The 17,431-nt window shown below is 39.3% G+C and overlaps 1 protein-coding gene across 4 annotated transcripts in view; it reads right to left on the reverse strand.

The window, feature by feature from the left end:
• Positions 1-17,431, reverse strand: part of SHISA6 (shisa family member 6) — a 290,090-nt gene that overhangs the window by 9,818 nt on the left and 262,841 nt on the right. For 2 of the 4 annotated variants that reach the window (XM_079135303.1, XM_079135301.1), the window contains one exon: positions 1,038-1,094. The exons of the other annotated variants lie outside the window; for them this stretch is intronic. In XM_079135303.1, coding sequence (XP_078991429.1) covers positions 1,038-1,094 — 57 coding nt within the window. The remainder of the gene's footprint in view (positions 1-1,037; positions 1,095-17,431) is intronic. 4 annotated transcript variants of the gene reach the window in all.

Raw genomic sequence — 17,431 nt, forward strand, 5'->3', positions numbered from 1 at the left:
TCATCAGCCATACTCTGTTACTAACAAATCTTTCTCAATATCTTTCATGTATCAATCCTCCTTCTTGCCTTCTCATCACCACCACCTTTTAAATTATCTCTCCGATTTCTCTCAGTTCTAATTCTAGCTGGATCCTACAACCTGAAATATCTGATTACATTGCTCTTTCGTCATGTATTTCTGCTAGGAACACAGCATTGAAGGGGCACATCAAAATTGCTCATTCCCCTCCTTTTAATTAAAATGTCCCTCAGCCTCAATGCTGAGGCACTGTGCAATCTCACATGAGAATGGTAGGTCTCTCTACCATGTGGGTTGTTGCATTTATCTTTGTTTTGAGTTTCTGTCTCACTCAAACGTTAATAATGCTTTTTGTCTCTTTGATAGCAAAGAGACAGAAATAACTGTTGCTTCACAGTTTACATGGCTGTCTTATGTTCTATTGAATTTTAAGCAGAGACTTCCCAAATACTTTTTCTATGTGGTCCCAAATTTGTGACCTGGTGGGAGGACATTAGAACTGAGGTGGGGAATATGGTTTTGTAACTCTCTGGCTATTCTCCTCTGCTAACACTCCTCTGCCTCTTCCCCTGCCAGAAGGTTGAAGCTCAAATCAGCTCTGAGTTTCACCAAATATTAATTAGTTTGAGGAAGATTAAGATATTTTAACTAAATCTCATGTCCATTTGTAAATGATGCCACAAGTAGCTTTGGGCAAAGGAGAGTGTTCATCTTCTTGCCGTTGAGGCATAGAATCTATGACTGCAAGAAGTGACATGGATTGCAAGTGTAAGTTAGTTGAGAAAAGGTCTTGCTTCTTCCCTTTTATGGCAGAAAATCACTCTGATATCAGAGACAGAAGCACCTAGGGGACAAAGGGAGAGTGAAGATTTGTGGCCGAGAGGAGGGCAGGTATGTGGCTCCTTAGTTTCAGTGAGTCAATGACCATGCATTTGATGCTATGATAGGCATCCATAGTCAGAATGGAGCCACTTGGAATGAGGATGGAATGCAGAATGCTCTCAGTCATCTCTCACCATGTGTTGGGGTCTGGGTAGCACTGCTTAATATCGGATGATTATACTGATGATCACCTGAAAGTCACAGAAAAAAAAAATTTAAAGAAGAGCTCAGGCATTCCAGTTTCTCCAACACAACAGTAGCTCTCTTTACCTCTAATGTCTTTCTCTGACTCAAGGGAAACACTTGTAAGAAAGGTAGGAGATAGTGTATTATGCTCCAAGAAACTTCCCTTGCTGTTTCTATCTCTCTGCTGCTGCATCTGAACTTCCTCTGTCACCATGGTGATCCCCACACATCCCTGGATCTGGCTGACCAGCTGTAGAAGTTTGTCGGGATGCAGGGAGGTGGAGAAGGGCAGATACCAGGGAGCATTTGGCAAGTACACGTACATGGGGTGGAGAACTGAGTTGCAGGGGATGTTAAGGTGTGGTTAACCAAGATGAGGATCCCCTGACTTAAGGTTCTTATTTTGTTTTTTATTTTTTGTTATCAGGGATTGAACCCAGGGACACTCAACCACTGAACAATATCCTCAGTCCTTTTCTGTATTTTATTTATAGACGGGGTCTCTCTGAGTTGCTTAGGGTCTTGTTCAGTTTCTGAGGCTGGCTTTAAATTCACCTTCCTCCTGCCTCTGCCTCTGAAGCTGGTGGGATTACAGGTGTGCACTATTGTGCCTGGCTTAAGGTTTGGGATATCCTGATATGCAGCAAGCTGATGAGAACTTTCCACTGCCTGAGATCAGGGGTCCTAGGTTCTAGGCTAAATAATATAACCCAATAATTTAGAAGCATTTCTTTTATTAATAATGCAAAAGCCCATTTAGATTGATCTTAGATATTGTCAAAGTGCAGAGTTCAGGGCATTCCAAGGGCTTCTAAAATGGTTAGGATGGAGATTCAGCTTGCTTCTGAAGTATACTCAACATTGCACCTTTGCTCCAACTCAGTATTGTGTTCTTGATTCCACTGGTGCATGTTTCTAATTTCAGCCAAAGCAAGGGGAAGAAGAGACACAAGGCTTTGCTTTTTTTTTTTTTTTTTTTCTTTCAGTACTAGGGATTGAACCCAAGGGTGCTACCACTGAGCTATATTTCCAGTTTTTTTAAATTTTATTTTGAGACAGAATATCTAAGTTGCCTGGGCTGGCCTTGAACTTCTGATTCTCCTGCCTCAGCCTCCCATGTCACTGGAATTACAGGAGTATGCCACCACCCTAGCCTGAGGTCTTTGCTTTATTACACCTACACTATGGAATACAGTTCTGTCACCTTCACAGGGCTAGAGTATCTGTCTCTATTTCCATACATCTTGTTGAAATTGTCTTTCTTACCCTTGGCATTATACTCTCATTCCCTAGTTTCGTTACTGTATCCCTTTTCCTCCTCTCTTTTCTAAGTATGGAGGCGTTATTAAGCTGAAGAGTTTTCATGAAGACTCCATGAAGTAGTCCACCCTCCTGCCCAAAGTGATAGTTCCCAAACCTGCATCATTAGCCTGAGGCCAATCTGATTTATAGTCTAGATTTTAAACTGCTAATGGATATCCCCCTGACATTCCTGCCCTTACCCCAGACCTTCAAGTCCCAAAGTGAGTCGATCATTTTATTCTCTTATGTTCAAGTTCCAGGTAATAATGTTCCATGGGGAAGATAAAATATCAGTCATCTTGGCTGTTTTCCTCTTTTCATTCTCCATATTCAAGTGCACCCCCAAAGTCTTCTTCCTATTATTTTCTCCTAAATCCAAGCCCATGCTATATCTTTATTGTCAAGATTTTGCTTAGCTCTAGGCTCTGGCCATTTCTAAGACAAATCATCTTGTATTCTCTTAACCACATAACATTTCCCAAACCAATACGTCTGAACTCTAAAAAGTCAAGCACACTATCTAATATGATGTGGGCTTTGGCAGCAGACCAGAATCTCTCATTTAAAGAGAATGTCCCTTCCTGAGACAGATAAAGTTGTAGCTAGGGAAGAAAGTATTTGCCAAAGGTCGCCTAGTTTCTACCCTGGACCTGGATTGAAGCAAGAAGAGAAAATTCAGGAAAGGAGATAAAAGATTTTTTTCCTCCTGTTCATTTCCAGAAACAAGGAAAAAGTCCAATTCATTTCCTGTTCTCTTTCTCCCTTCCTCCCTTCCCTCTCTTCCCCTTTCTCTTTCTTTATTTGATTGTTTTGTTCATTTTTAAGCAATATGACAGCATCAACAATTGGGAGTGCCTAGGTTAAATGGTGGAGAGTGAATATCTAGAGTCTAGGCAACTCCAGGAAAGGGTTATGGATAATTCAGATTCAGATGATAATTTCTGATAACCAATTTCACTCTATGCCCTGTGCTAAACTCATTCACATGCATTTTTTAAATTTTAAAATTATTTTTATAATTTTAATTGTACATATTTATGAAATACAAATTCTACATACGTATATAATGAGTAATGATCAAATCAGGGTAGTTTGCATTTCCATCTCCTAAAACATCGGACAAAATGTTTTGAATTAACAAATAATATTTCTAGATATTTATGGGGTACAGTGTAATATTCAATATATGTGTACAACATGTACTGATCAAATCATGGTAATTAATGTTTCCTTCTTCTTATCTTTGCTCTGTGTTTGGAATCTATGAGTCCCTTTCTTCTAGTTATCTATAAGATGTATAGTAGGTTGTTGTGAAATGTAATTCCCCCCACTGTGCTATATGCAGGACACTAGAACTCATTCCTTCTGTCTAATTGTTTTGGTATACATTATCCAAGCTCCCTCTACCCCCACTGCTCCCCTCTTCTCAACATCTAGTAATCACTCAACTACATTCAGATCAATTTTTAAGCTTCTGTATGAGACAGTATTTGTCTTTCTGTGTCTGACATGTTTCACTTAACATAATTTCCCCCCAGTTCCATTGATTTTCACATGCATCTTTTCTGAACTAATCCTTCCAATGATCCTCATGTGATTAGGGAGTAGAGTAGAGTGAATATAGATTATTGGCCTATCATTTGCCAGATACTATAAAACTCTCTAAATACCTTAATTGCAATCTTTATGTGTTTGTCTGTTTTTCTTTTACAGATAAGGTCATGAACTGCATCTGTAAACTCTTGAGCTCACCTATTTTGTATGTAAACATAGTGCTTTTTCTTTTGTTTGAATCTGAGTGTTTTTCTATCATTTGAATTTTTCCTGTGTCAGTATTAAGGAGAAGTATCTTGAATTAAATATAAAGATAAAATTAAAACTGCTCTAAAATAATCAATATGACATTTTGTTTCATTTCCTTTTATTCCTTTTCCTGCATAAATGACATTGTGTTCTTATACACACACACACACACACACACACACACACACACACACACACAAGTGACAATGAATAGTTTTGTATATGTGTCATTTTTCACACGGATTACAGTTCTAAAATGGATTAAAACATGATGGTGATTTGATCCTCACCCTTCTGGAACATTTCAAGTGTCTGAGGCTCTTTATTGCAGTATTTTTACATTGATAAAAGCAAGGAAACAACCCAAATGCTTATATGTATATGTCAATATACACATAGAGATAAAAATTCAGTTTCCCTATTGCAAGTATGTTGCATATATTACTTTAATTTTTTATACTTAATAAACAACATGTCTCAGATATGTTTCCATGTTTTAATATAGTCCTTGAAATATTTTCTATAACTTCACAATGGTCTTATATAGCATAATCTATTCTGTCTATATCATTTCTCTAAATATTATTTCTATATATCATTTGTATCAAACATAAAATATATTTGTTCTAGTACAATACACTGAAGTATATTTAAACATACCCCTATTTTTTGGTATTTAGATTGTTTAAAAATTTAAGAATGATATACCCAACAACATTAACACAAATGTGTGGCAATGTCTCATATCACTATAGTAATAATTAAAAACATTTCCAGATCAGCATATCATCAATTACTCAACAGTGCTATAAAGTAGATGATAGGTTTCCTCATACTGAAACATTGAACTATTCCTGGGACACATTCTATTTGATTCTGGTGTCTTCTTATTTCATTACAACTCTGACTTTATTTGCTTATATTTAATTGACATATTATACATTCATAAAATTTAAGTTTTTTGTGCTAACACCATCAAGGTTTTATATTAAGGTAATGATTCTGTAAAGCCAAATGAATAGCATGGAATCTTTTTCTCTGTTTTGAAATTGTTTACATAGTATGTGAAGTATGTTCTTTGGAAGTTTGAAGGAATATAACAATAAAAATGCCTTGTGTCTTTGGGGGGGGGGTCCTTCGGTTAGCACAGTACTAGAGGCGTGGCTTGTGTTATTTCATTGACTACTTAACTGTTTCGGGAGGTAGATATTGTTATCATTGCCAGTTTAGGGATAAGGAAACAGATTTTTAGAGATTGAATATTTTGCCCAATGTTACATAGCTAGCAGGTGAAGCTGGGATGCAAATCCTGACAGGCTGGCACTAGAGCCCAAATCCTTAACCAGTATGTGTCTTGCTTTCTCACACTTGGCAACATAGTCCTTGCAAATGGATTCATTCAAGCTTTCTGATCCTAATTTCAATTTGTAATTTATATTTTTCTTAAAAAAACACCCTATGGGACATTTAAAATTTTATTGCCTGAAAACTGTAATGCCCCCTATAGCATTCTCTATACTCGAAGGCATGTCCTTTTCCTGGTTATTTTCTGTGTCTATGTTTTCTGAAATAGCAATTTATTCATATTATTCTCCTTTTCTAAAAAATGACCTGTACATATTGATTCTATATTTTTTCTATTTTTGAACCATTATTGTATGCTTTTGAATTTGTTAATTCCTGCCTCTTCATTTTCTTTGGTTTGTTATTGTTTTATAGTTTTTTGAATTTAACATTTAGTCCATTTATTTTCCTTCTTTTCTGTTAATAATATAAGGTTTTCTGCTATGAATTTACCTCTGGCAGTAGCCCATGAGCATCAGTATGAAGTGTCCTTATTGTTGCTGTGTCCTATGTGACCTGTAATTGCAGCTTTGGTTTCCTCTCTGACCCAAGAGTTATTTAGTAGAGTGTTGTTAAATTTCGAAGTGTTGGTTTGAACTTTTGCCATTAATTTTCAGTTTTACTGTACTGCAGTAAGAGAACAAGGCCTGTCCAAATTTTGCTTTCTGGAACTTTATTGAGATTTCCTTTGTGGGTTAATAAAAGATCAATTTTTATAAATGTTTTATGTGTACTTAGAGAAAGGTATATTTTCACTTCATGGAGTACAAAATTGATGTCTATCTATTAAATCAGACACATGACAGGCATTTTTCAGTTCCTCTGTACTCTGATTCATCCTTTGTCTACTTAATCTGTCAAAGGGAAGTGTGTGAGGGTCTCCCACTACTCTTGTGCTCCTGTCAGGATCTCTTTGTATTTCTTACAGAATTGGTTTTATATATCTCATAGCTACATTATGCAGTACAAAAATCCTCATGATGCTTATATCTTCTTTATATACTGTACCTTCATCAACACTAAATAACATTCTGTCTTGTTTAATGCCCTTCTTTGCCTTTAAGTTCATGGAATCTGATATTTATATTACCAGTCCAGCTTCTTTTTTGTTTGTATTTCCCTGATAAACTTTGCCTATCCTTTTATATCTAACCTTTCTATATTAAGCTACTTTAAGCTTGTCTCTTGATGAAAATACATATGCATGAATAAATATGAAATATATTAAATATATGCCATGTAAGAATATATATCAATATCAACATAAATATCTATATATGTGTGTATATATATGTATGTATATGTATATTGATACAGTCAAGTTACAAACATTTCTATTATCACAAAGATTTCTCGTGTTACCTTTATATGGCCACATGCACTTCCTTCCTGTACTCATCCCCTCATGAGCCCCTACCAACCGTTAAACTGCTTACCATTTCTATAATTTTGTCATTTCAAGAATATAGTATACATGGAATCATAGAATATGTAACTTTGGAAATTGAATCTTCTTTTTTTTCCAGTTTGTTATTTTTATTTTGAGACAGTCTTACTAAGGGTTTACTCTTTACATTGTACATTCTATGGATTTAACAAATGGATAATGACATGTATTCATCATTGCAGTGAATTGAATCTTCTTTTACCAAGCATAATTCTCTGGAGATTCATAAATTGAATCTGTATATCAATGTTATATGTATCAACAGTTCATTCTTTTTTATTGCTGAGTAGTAAATGTTCCATGGTATGGATGTATCACAGTTTGTTTAACTGTCCACCTATTGAAGGAATGTGAGTCGTTTGCAGTTCTACGATATTATAAAGAGTTACTATAAATATGCACAGATGTGTAAGTTTTTGTGTTTATGTTTGTCTTCATTTATCTGGGACAAATCTGCAGGAGCACAGTGTTGGATTGTATGATAGTTACATGCTTGATTTTCAAAGAGCCTATCAAACTGTTTTCCAGAATGGCCATGCCATGGCAGTTTACATTCCCACCAGAAAAGAATGAGTGATACAGTTTATTTATATCCTTGGCAGTATTTGGTGTTGTCACTAATTTTGATTTTAGCTCTTTGTATCTATGATAGGTGTACAGTGATACCTTATTGTGGTTTTAATGTTAATTTTCCTGTTGGCTAATGCCTTGAGCACCTTTCATGTATTTATTTTTCATCTGAATATCTTCTTCAATGAAATATCTCTTCATTCCTTTGCCTATTTTCTAACCAGGTTTTTTTTTTTTTTTTTCCTGATAAATTTTGAGAGTTCTTTTACATGTCCTAGATACCAGTCTCTGGTTAGATATATGGTTTGCAAATATATCCCCCCGGTCTGTAGCTGGTCTTGTCAAAGTCTTATTAGTGTATTTTCAGAGCAAATGTTTTAATTTTGATCAAGTCCAATTTATCAATATTTATATATATATATTTATTTATTTTAAGTCTCAGCTCTTCTTTCCCATCCCCAGAAGATTTTCTCTTGCTTTTTCCTAATATTTTATATTGAAATACACAACCCATTTTAAGTTTATTTTTATATAAGATATGAGACTTAGGTTGACGTTCTTTAAAAAAAATCTGCTCCTGGGTCATATCTTAAAAATAATATTTCCTCCATCAGATAAATTTCCATCTGTCAAAAAACATTTTCATGGGTCTGTTTTGGATTTTCTATTCTCTTCCATTGATCTGCATGTCTTTCCCTCTGCCAGTACCACAAAGTTTTGATTACTCTACCTATATGATATTCTTAAAGCTGAATAAGTAGATCCTCCCATTTTTTCTTTTTTCAAAATTCTTTTAGCTATTCGAGTACCTTTGCCTTTTCACATAAATTTTAGAATAATATTGACTATATGTATAAAAACTCTTGCAGGGACATAGAAACGTTATTAAATCTGTGTGTTATTTTGGGTAGAACTGATATGATTACTCTTAGTCTTCCAATTCACAAGCATGATATGTCCATATTGTACCATTTTAATTCCTTTGACATTTTATACTATATTTTAAGTTATTTTCTTAGTGGTTGCTCTAGTGATTACAATATGAATCTTAGCTTATCACAATCTTCATAATCAACTTAATTCCCATAGAATATGTGAATTTTGTTCAGATTTGAACATCTTTGTATTATCATTGTCACATATATTATATCATCTGTATATACATATGTACACATTATATACTATTGTTCTTTACATTTTTATGTCTTTAAAAAGTTAGAAGGCATAAGTAAATCATGTTTATAAATATTTTACATTAATCATATGTTTATCACTTCTGATGGTTTTCATTTCTTCCTGTGGATTTGAGTTACTGCCTGATGTCCACATCCATTTAGTCTGTGAGATTTCTTTAGTATTTTTTGTAAGTCAGATCTATTAGCAAAGAATTTCCTCTTTGTTTAGCTAAACATGTCTATGTCATCTTTATGTGTGAAGGTTAATTTTGTTGGATATAGAATTGATAGTTGGCAGTTTTCTTTTCGCACTTTGAACAGGTGTTCCCAATGGCCTCTGTTACCATTGTATTGCATGAGAAGTCAGTCTTGAATCACACTGCTGTTCCTCTATATGATGGGAGGAAAGGGGCCAGTCAGAGCTCCAAATCCCACGAGTCCCTTTCAACTACAGCAGCACAGCCACCAGTACTCTCAGGCACCAGTGCCCCACCCTGGTAGGACCTCTGTGCTGACCAGTCTTGGGGAGGATAGAGCAACCCCAGGCAAGAATGCCCAGAACTAGTAAGCACTCACTGTTCTTACCTGAAAGTTCAGTAGTATTTGAAGTATTCATGTTTTGTGGAGAGTTAAATACCTTTGGTCAATGTATTTAATCTCCAAAGACCAAATCTATATTTTTTTCATGCATAGGTATGTGAGAGGGGATTTATTAGGGGAATTGGCATACATAATTATGGTGTGTGAGAAGTCCCAAGCAGACAGTTTAACTTAACAGTTGCTTTATGGGAAGAAGATTTGCTCACCTTTTCCCTTAGGGCATGGCCAGCTTCACCTACATTCTAGAGGGAACCTCCTCAATTATTATTTAAATCCCTAGAGGCCTGGAGACTTCAGTGTTAAACCAAAGGTGGATGGAAGTAGAGAAAAAAGGAAGCTTGCTGTGTCCTCAGTCCCTGAGTAGCTTCAAGATGTTTCCAAAACTTCTGATATCAGTAAAATTCCCAGCATAGGTAGACTTAAGATTTTGTAGCTGGGGAGAAAAATATTGGTGTCCATCTTTCAGATTCATTCACACATTTTAGTAGTGAGAATACTGGATGGGAAGAATCAATGGGTATTGAAGACAACCCCAAACGGTGTTATAAGCATTGCAGTTGCTTTATCCTAAGAAAAGGGGAATTACTTGTTGCTTAAAACTGACACATTTTCAGAAGTGACAGTGAAAAGATTCCCCAGGGGGCTCTTCACCTGCCTTGCCCTGAATGCAGACCCAGTGGCTCCTTGTACCTGCCCCAGGTGGAGGTCAACAACGATTCCTGTGCAGACCCCCTTTGTCTCACATCAGAGCAGGAAGTGAAGGATACCTCTAGGCCAGTGTTTTCCAACCTGGCTTCAGCCCCCTGAAGGCCACTGTCTAGGGATAATGTCTAGGGGATGGAGTGTCAGCTTTTTCCTCCCACTTCCACCCATGCCTTGTGCAGAGCTGCTTGATCTCCACCTGTCTCTGGACTGGGCTTTTACCTAAACATTCATTTGAAGAAAAACTGCACTGGTAAAAAATAAGTTTAAAATCTGTTGATCAAGTTGTTTTTCGTGAGAAAAGAGGGCCAGAGAAGCAAAGTGACCCATTGTAGATTGCAAAGTTGGTGGCAAAGAGGTGTTAGGTCTTGTTCTCATTTCCTAGAGTTGTAATTTCTCATGATGTGTCATTGAAAGCTCACATGCTGTTTACAAGTCTCAGTTGTGTTTCCCAGCAGAGGTTCCAAGGAGCAATGTGTTCTCTGGTGGCTGTGCACCTCTTCACTCGCTGCCTTTAGCTGTCAGTATATATCTGGGTTCCAGAAATACTTACTCTGGATTCTGGGAGAATAAGGGATGGTTCTAGGTCAAAAAGCTCTGGATCCTGCATACTCTACTCTTCCTCTTGGACATTTACTATGCATGATGAAGGCTCAGAGAAGCCCAGCTATTAATAGCCTGTTTTATTAGTTATTTGATGAGGGAACACTTTTATCACTTAGGTACAGAAAAGATACAGATACACATTCATTTTGGTATTTGGGAGAAATTTTAATAAAGGAACTATATTCAAAGGTGTGAGCTAGATGTAGGAAATCCACAAGGATGGGGAAGTACCCTAGGATTAGTAAGAGTGGGAAGCTTTATCCAAACCAGAACCTATAGGGAGGGAGAGTTGAATGGACAGGGCCCTCTGGTCTTGGTTGGGGAACACAGCCAGACCCCTGTGCATGTGCAGGGAGGTAATCTGGGAATGAAGTGTCCCCAACTTTACCATCCTTCACTCCTCTGCTGTCTTGTGGGTAGTCACTATTTATCAAGCCTAATGAACAGACATGGAACAAGGTAACCCAGCAAAACAGTTCATAAAGGTCAGCATCTGGGAGCAGGAGGGTGGAGTCCATCTGGAGGGTCAAATGGAAAAACTTCTCATCGTAGATTTATTAATCCACTCTGACAGATGCTACTCCACAGTAGCTCAAAGATGTCCCTTGACAATCTAGGGAGATGGCAATCCAGGTGACAAATGGATGTTTGGGATATGTGGGAAGTAGGCATTCATGAAAAAGGGAGAAAAACAAAATTCATGGTGCACACACAATAGGAAGGCTAACAAAGTCCAGATTATCCCTGGGGCTCTTCTCTGTGGGCATGTGTGTGTGGTCTGTTAAGTTTGGCATCCTGTCTCTCCCTGGACTTATCAACTGATCACATCTCTGCTCCCTCATTTACAGTCTCTCTCCCCTCCTTCTCCCTTCAGTGAGTTCTGGCTCTTGGCACAGTGCCCAGTGGAGGCCACCAGCCTTCCTGATGGATCTAGCAGGATAACATAACAATTAATTAGCACTCAAGACTCAGTGATCGATATGCTGACAAGACCATAAAGTGACAAAACAATCTCCACCTGAGCTACAAGGCTGTTTCAAGGAAGCAGAGAAGCAGGGTGGGGGCCCCTCCTTCCCACTGAGAGCATGAGGAACCTGGGCAGCAGTGCCCAGGTCTCTAGAAACTGGAACGTCCCTCTCACCCCTGTGTCCAAAGCTCATAGGGCTGACTCTGAATTTCCTGGTGTTGGTATCAGCTTTAACTACCAAGGGAAGTGGCCAATTCTCTCCATGAAAATAATAAACTGTGTGCATGTGGGTTTGTGTATTTGCTTGTGTGTGTGTTTGGGTGGGAAGGAGTGAACACGAAGAAGGGGATTTGGTGTTGTGTATTCTTGCTGATTATTCAGCCACAGATGTAGCAAATGTGATTTCTGTTCAGTGAATCACAAGAATGTGAGGAGGGGGATACAAATAATACCTATGCACATAAATAATGGCTTGATTCATGGGGTCCTGAGAATACAAAGCAAAAGGCGATGTGCATGTTGCCTATAGACACTCAAGTCTAAGCCTGATCATCACACACCAGAACTGCTATGATAACTGATTGCTTCCCTACTTTCAGTCTCTGCCCCTTTGGGGCCACCTTGTACGTCTGCTCGATTAGGCTTTCTCAGATGCAAATGTCATTTTAGCTTTGAGCCTACAAGTACAATAAACTACTAGGAAGTTAAATTGTAGATGCCTAAGGCCAGAAGTTTTAAACTCTAGTGTATCTAAGAATTGCCTGAAAGAAATTCTGGCCCTTCTCTTATCCCATGAATTACGATTTGAGAGGTCTGGGACAGTACCCAGGGAGGACATACTAGGGGATGATCTTTGGCCAAATTATATTGTTATAGTGTGTACCTATATGCATATTTACATCCCAACATTATGTACAACTATACTGCAACAATTAAAAACTATGGAAAAAGATATAAAATCTTGGCAACTAAAACAAACAAACAACAAAGCATCCTAGATAATTTTTTTTTTTTTCCAGCTACAACTGGACTACACTTGGAGCAATGCTGCAGCTATAACTGCATTTTCAAAGCTGTCTGGTCCAGGCCCTCTTCCTCTCACCCCACATGCCAGGGTCTCACATAGACTGGTTTTTCCTCTGCATCTGGTTTTCTCTGCATCTGTCACCAGCTCAGTGCTTGATTCTAGAATGTCTTCTACCTGCCTTGTTATCCTTCTCCTCACTTTGCCCAAATCCTTCCAGTCCTTGAAGATGAAACTCCAGTTTCAGCTCTGTAAAGCCATGCTTGGCTCCTACAATGCACATGGACAATCCTAGCCCCCCTAATTACTGGGGGATTTAGGACCACTGCCCTTTGCGTTGGGTGCTTAATCATATATTGTTTGGCTCTGTTACTCTTCATCTCATTCATTCGCTCTTGCGACAGTGATTAAATCCTTCTTGCATGTAAGGCTCTTCTCCCCAACTGTTAATACATTGAACCTTTCTGAGGATGACATGAATGATAATGCTTTCATGTTTACCTTAGCACAATACTTCCTGGACTCCTTGGAGGCACTTGTGCAGTTTTTTTAATGATTAACAAATGAGTAAATGAATCAACTCTTGAGGCAGCTAAAAATGGGCCCGAAGCCACCATGGTAATACTTGATTATTTTTTCCTATCATTCTCTTTTTGTTTTCTACTCTTCATGCCTGGGCTTGAAGAACAGATTTCCTGGGCTTGTGAACGCGTTTTGCAATGTTTAGTGTGTGTGAGTGTGTCTGGAGAAGGCAGGCACCTGACATCCAGCCCACACTTGGCACTTCCTCCTGAGGATTAGTTGCCAACCCTTTTAATTGGGGTAGCATGAAACCTTGGATTCCTCCCATGATGACATTGACATGGTGAGGTCATTGATCTCCATGTCCCCATCCTCTCTCTTTCCTTCCCTATTTCTCAGTCTTTACCCCGTACTCCAGAAGTTTTCATTTAGGGACTCCTACATCCCACCCCTGAGAATCCAGCTTTGTGTGAGCTCCTCCCCAGTGGGCTTGTTCCACTTCCCCACTTCTAGCAAAGATTTTCATTTTCATTTCTGCCTGAAAAAAAAAAAAAATGACATTGTGTGGGTTGCCATGCCCACATGGGGAAACAATGTGTTTTCTGCCAGATTCACTTAAAAAGACAAACTTTAGGTCTCTCTGGGAGAGCTGCCTGCCACCTGCTATGATCCACTTCTTCAGGGCAGCTTCGGCTTTGGCTCATCTGAGCCTGGAGAGGCTGGGACAGCGTTTGTTCTGATCATGGTCATTGTCATCAGCACCAAAGGAGTATTTACCATCCTCTCCTCCGCTGCAGGGGACTAATCCTCCTCCTGGCATTAAGGCGGACTCAAGGGAGTCCCTGGAAGCTATTTAAATCATGCCTTTGGAAAGACAAGCTTGGAATACCCTGGAACTACCTGGAAGTGGGAGCAGGTGTGAGCATCAGGTGTGTGGTGAGGCGACCAAGAGAGTTGGTTGAACAGGGTTGAACAGGGCTTCTGTTGCAGTGCCAAGCTGGCAATGAGATTGGGATGACTATGGAGATTTAAGGTCTGTGGTATTCCCTCAGAAGTGGAATTCTTGTGAAAATTCTTTTGCAAATTTAAGATTCTTGTCACCCTCACTCATGGGCACCCCATACTACAATCTCCCAAGCTCTGATGTAGGCCTTTGGCTTATCTACTGGAAATACAAAGTAGCTCAAAATCTCAGGCATGTGGCTCAAATTGAAATCTGGAACAGAAGGACAGTTAATATTTCAAAGGTGTGTGCAGACTTCTGAGAAACCCCCAAATATCTCTAATACAAAGTAAATTGCCATAGGACTTGTATCTACCTGGTAATATTAGGAGTGCATCTGACCATTTCCCTTTAGGGAGTGAAATTTTCTATGTTAACCCTCAAGTTTGTTCTACATATTACAACAACTGGAAGATGCTCTAATTGTGGTCACTGACCAACTACTTTCCCACACATATCTTAGTGTAAATAAAGTGTTGACAAAGACTGTTTACCTAGCTATGTATTTTTTTTTTCCTATCAGCTACCACTTGTGTCAGATCTTTTGTGAAGTAATTGATAAAAGTCATCTTATTGGAACTTCCCAAATCTGTGAGGTATTTCACATTTTATAAGATGACACGAAATTGCCCAAAGAAGTGGCACAGAAAAGAAGCAGCTTAATTTGAATTCGAATTCACATCTAAAAACTCTAAACGGTGCTCTTGAACTCTACATTATACTGCTGTTTTGCTAGAATGTTCAAATACATACTCATGTGTTGAGTTGCACCGAGTTTCTAAAGGATCTGGATTTGCAAACTGGTCATAAAAGGCTGGTATCTAGAGAAAATCTGATACCATTTCTAGTCCACAGGATCTGTTCTCACACCCACCTCCGGCTCCTCCATGGTGCTCCTTCTGATTCAGCACACAGCAATGCAGCTAGCTATTCCTCCCCCTTGCATCTCCCCAGAAATGGCAGACTTCTGGCTTCCCATTGCAACCCTTCCATTCCTTCACCTGAAGGATCCATTGGATAATGCAAACTGGCAAAGGCTGGCCACACTGAGTGGGAAGGCCGTGAGAAACATGAGCCCAAGAATGGGGCAGGTAGCACATTTCCTTCTGGGGACCAGTATGGACATCACTGCTTCCTGACAATGAGTCATGGCCATCTGGATATGGATGAACATGCTGGGGTGTTCTGCCCTTCATTCCTGCCTTCCTGACTTCTATAATGATCAGAGCACTTACTCCTTCTTGATCGTTCCACTGAGTTCCCATGCAGTCATCACTTTCCTGACTTCTGTATCTTTCACCCTGGAATGCCTCTCCCCCCATTGCCACTTTCTCCATTATTCTCCATCCTTCAAGACCAGCTACAACACCTCCTCTTCCACTCAGCCTTCTCCACTCCCTTCAGCTACAGATGATCTCTCCTCCCTGTGAACTCACTGATTCTCTGAGACATCCTGGGATTGTTTACCACTTTCCACATTTTGTTATCACTGTGTCTGTGTATGATTTGTCTCTTCTAACCCACTCAGTCTCTTAATGGTGATGGGTGATAGAGTATTCATCTTTGCATTTCCCAGGGAGTCTAACAGTGATGAGTGTCTATCGGGTGACTAAATGATGCCATTAATCTGCACTTGTGCAGATGTGATGATGGATCTGACACAATCCAAATCGTACATACTAGATGTTCAATGAATATTTTTAAATGAAAGAACATATATATGCATATGTAATTGCAGAGAGTACATAAGATATTTTGAAGATTTCGGTACAGTAAGAATACTTAAGGGAAGCCTCATGAGTTTTGAATGAGGCTAGACAAGTCTTGATTTTGGAAGAGGGAAGAAGCAGTCAAAGGAAGGGGCTTCTTGTGTGTAAACGAAGGACAAGACTAAAATGTGAAGGAGGAGCTTGATGACTGTGATGCTTTTTGGGGAAGATCACAATAAAGATGGCTAAAACAAGAGGAGGTTACAGCAGCTTTCAATGGCAGGTTGAAGACTGACTTTGTCCTGAAAGACATTGACGTGACCTAAGAATTAATCAGTGGGAAGGAGTAGATTTAAGAAAGGAAATCAGCTAGGAAGCTACTGTAGAAATGCAATAGGGAGATAATAGTTGCTGAATTAACTCTAAGATTTCTCCCAGACTGAAGTAACTATAATTTATGGTCCTTGTGTTTGATGAGCAAAGGACCAGGTAGAATACCTTAAAAAGGGGGCTGATAATTAATATTTGATTATGTTTCCTTGTTGGGGGCCTCATTCCTGCTGGTTGTTGGATGCAGCATTTGTCTCAGGCAGTTGCACAGGCTTCATGGCAAAGAGGCAGAGCACCCAAAGTGACACTTTGCACTTGCACAGTTTGTCAGATTCCTGAGGCCTGTTTGGGGCTCTATGCGAAATGTGGGTCATGAGAGAGGAGAGTGCCGAGGCCCCTCCCCACCTCTCGGAGAGAGCGCCACCACTGCTCCAACACCCATCCCAGGGAAGCTTAGCCCAGGAGGGTAGATGGGGGCTCCTTCTGATGAGCCTCAGGGGAGCCCCTGGAGGTCATTCTGTACTGAAAGGTGAGGTACATGTGAGTAGGCTGCCCTTGGGGTGAGAATAGAATGAAAAGAGAAGAAGCCCTGCAATGGTGAAGGATAGGAGAACATGGGTTGCTGGCCTGTGCATTCAGTTCATAACCTGAATTCCAAGACTGTGGCAAAAATCCTCCTGTGGCGAACTTGCTCTGAGAAGTGTGTGTACTTAAACTGAAATGTTTCCTGGAGGGAAGCACACGTCATCATGGGGGAGTTTCCCAAAAGAGGAATTTGAGGGAAAGGTTTACACACACACACATACACACACACACACACACACACACACACACAAAGTGGTTTGCTTTCTCCTCCATTCGTGGATGCTACCGGGGGATAAAGAAAGGCAGTGAGGAAGGATCTATTGAGTGGGCACCAGGCACGCTGTCTTGTATTCACTGCTCTACCTTTATCCTTTCATTCAAGGCTCAGCTAGGAGTGGGAAAATAGGACATGTGACTTGATCTGCCTCTACTCCTGGGAGATACGGTTTCTGATGTCTCCCAACCCTGTACCACTCTATGACAGTTCAAATCTACCAGCTGGTGCTGGCCAAGTTACCACATGTGTCACTCCAAACTCCTCTGGCTTCAACCTTCTGGTCTTCCCAATTTCCTCTTCTGTCACTGTCTTTTATCATCTGACCTCTTATGAATTTCTTCTCCTCCTGGTTTCTAATTGTCATGTTCCCTCTGCT

The sequence above is a fragment of the Sciurus vulgaris genome (assembly GCF_902686455.1).
Source record: "Sciurus vulgaris genome assembly, chromosome: 3".
In the NCBI taxonomy this organism is placed as follows: domain Eukaryota; kingdom Metazoa; phylum Chordata; class Mammalia; order Rodentia; family Sciuridae; genus Sciurus; species Sciurus vulgaris.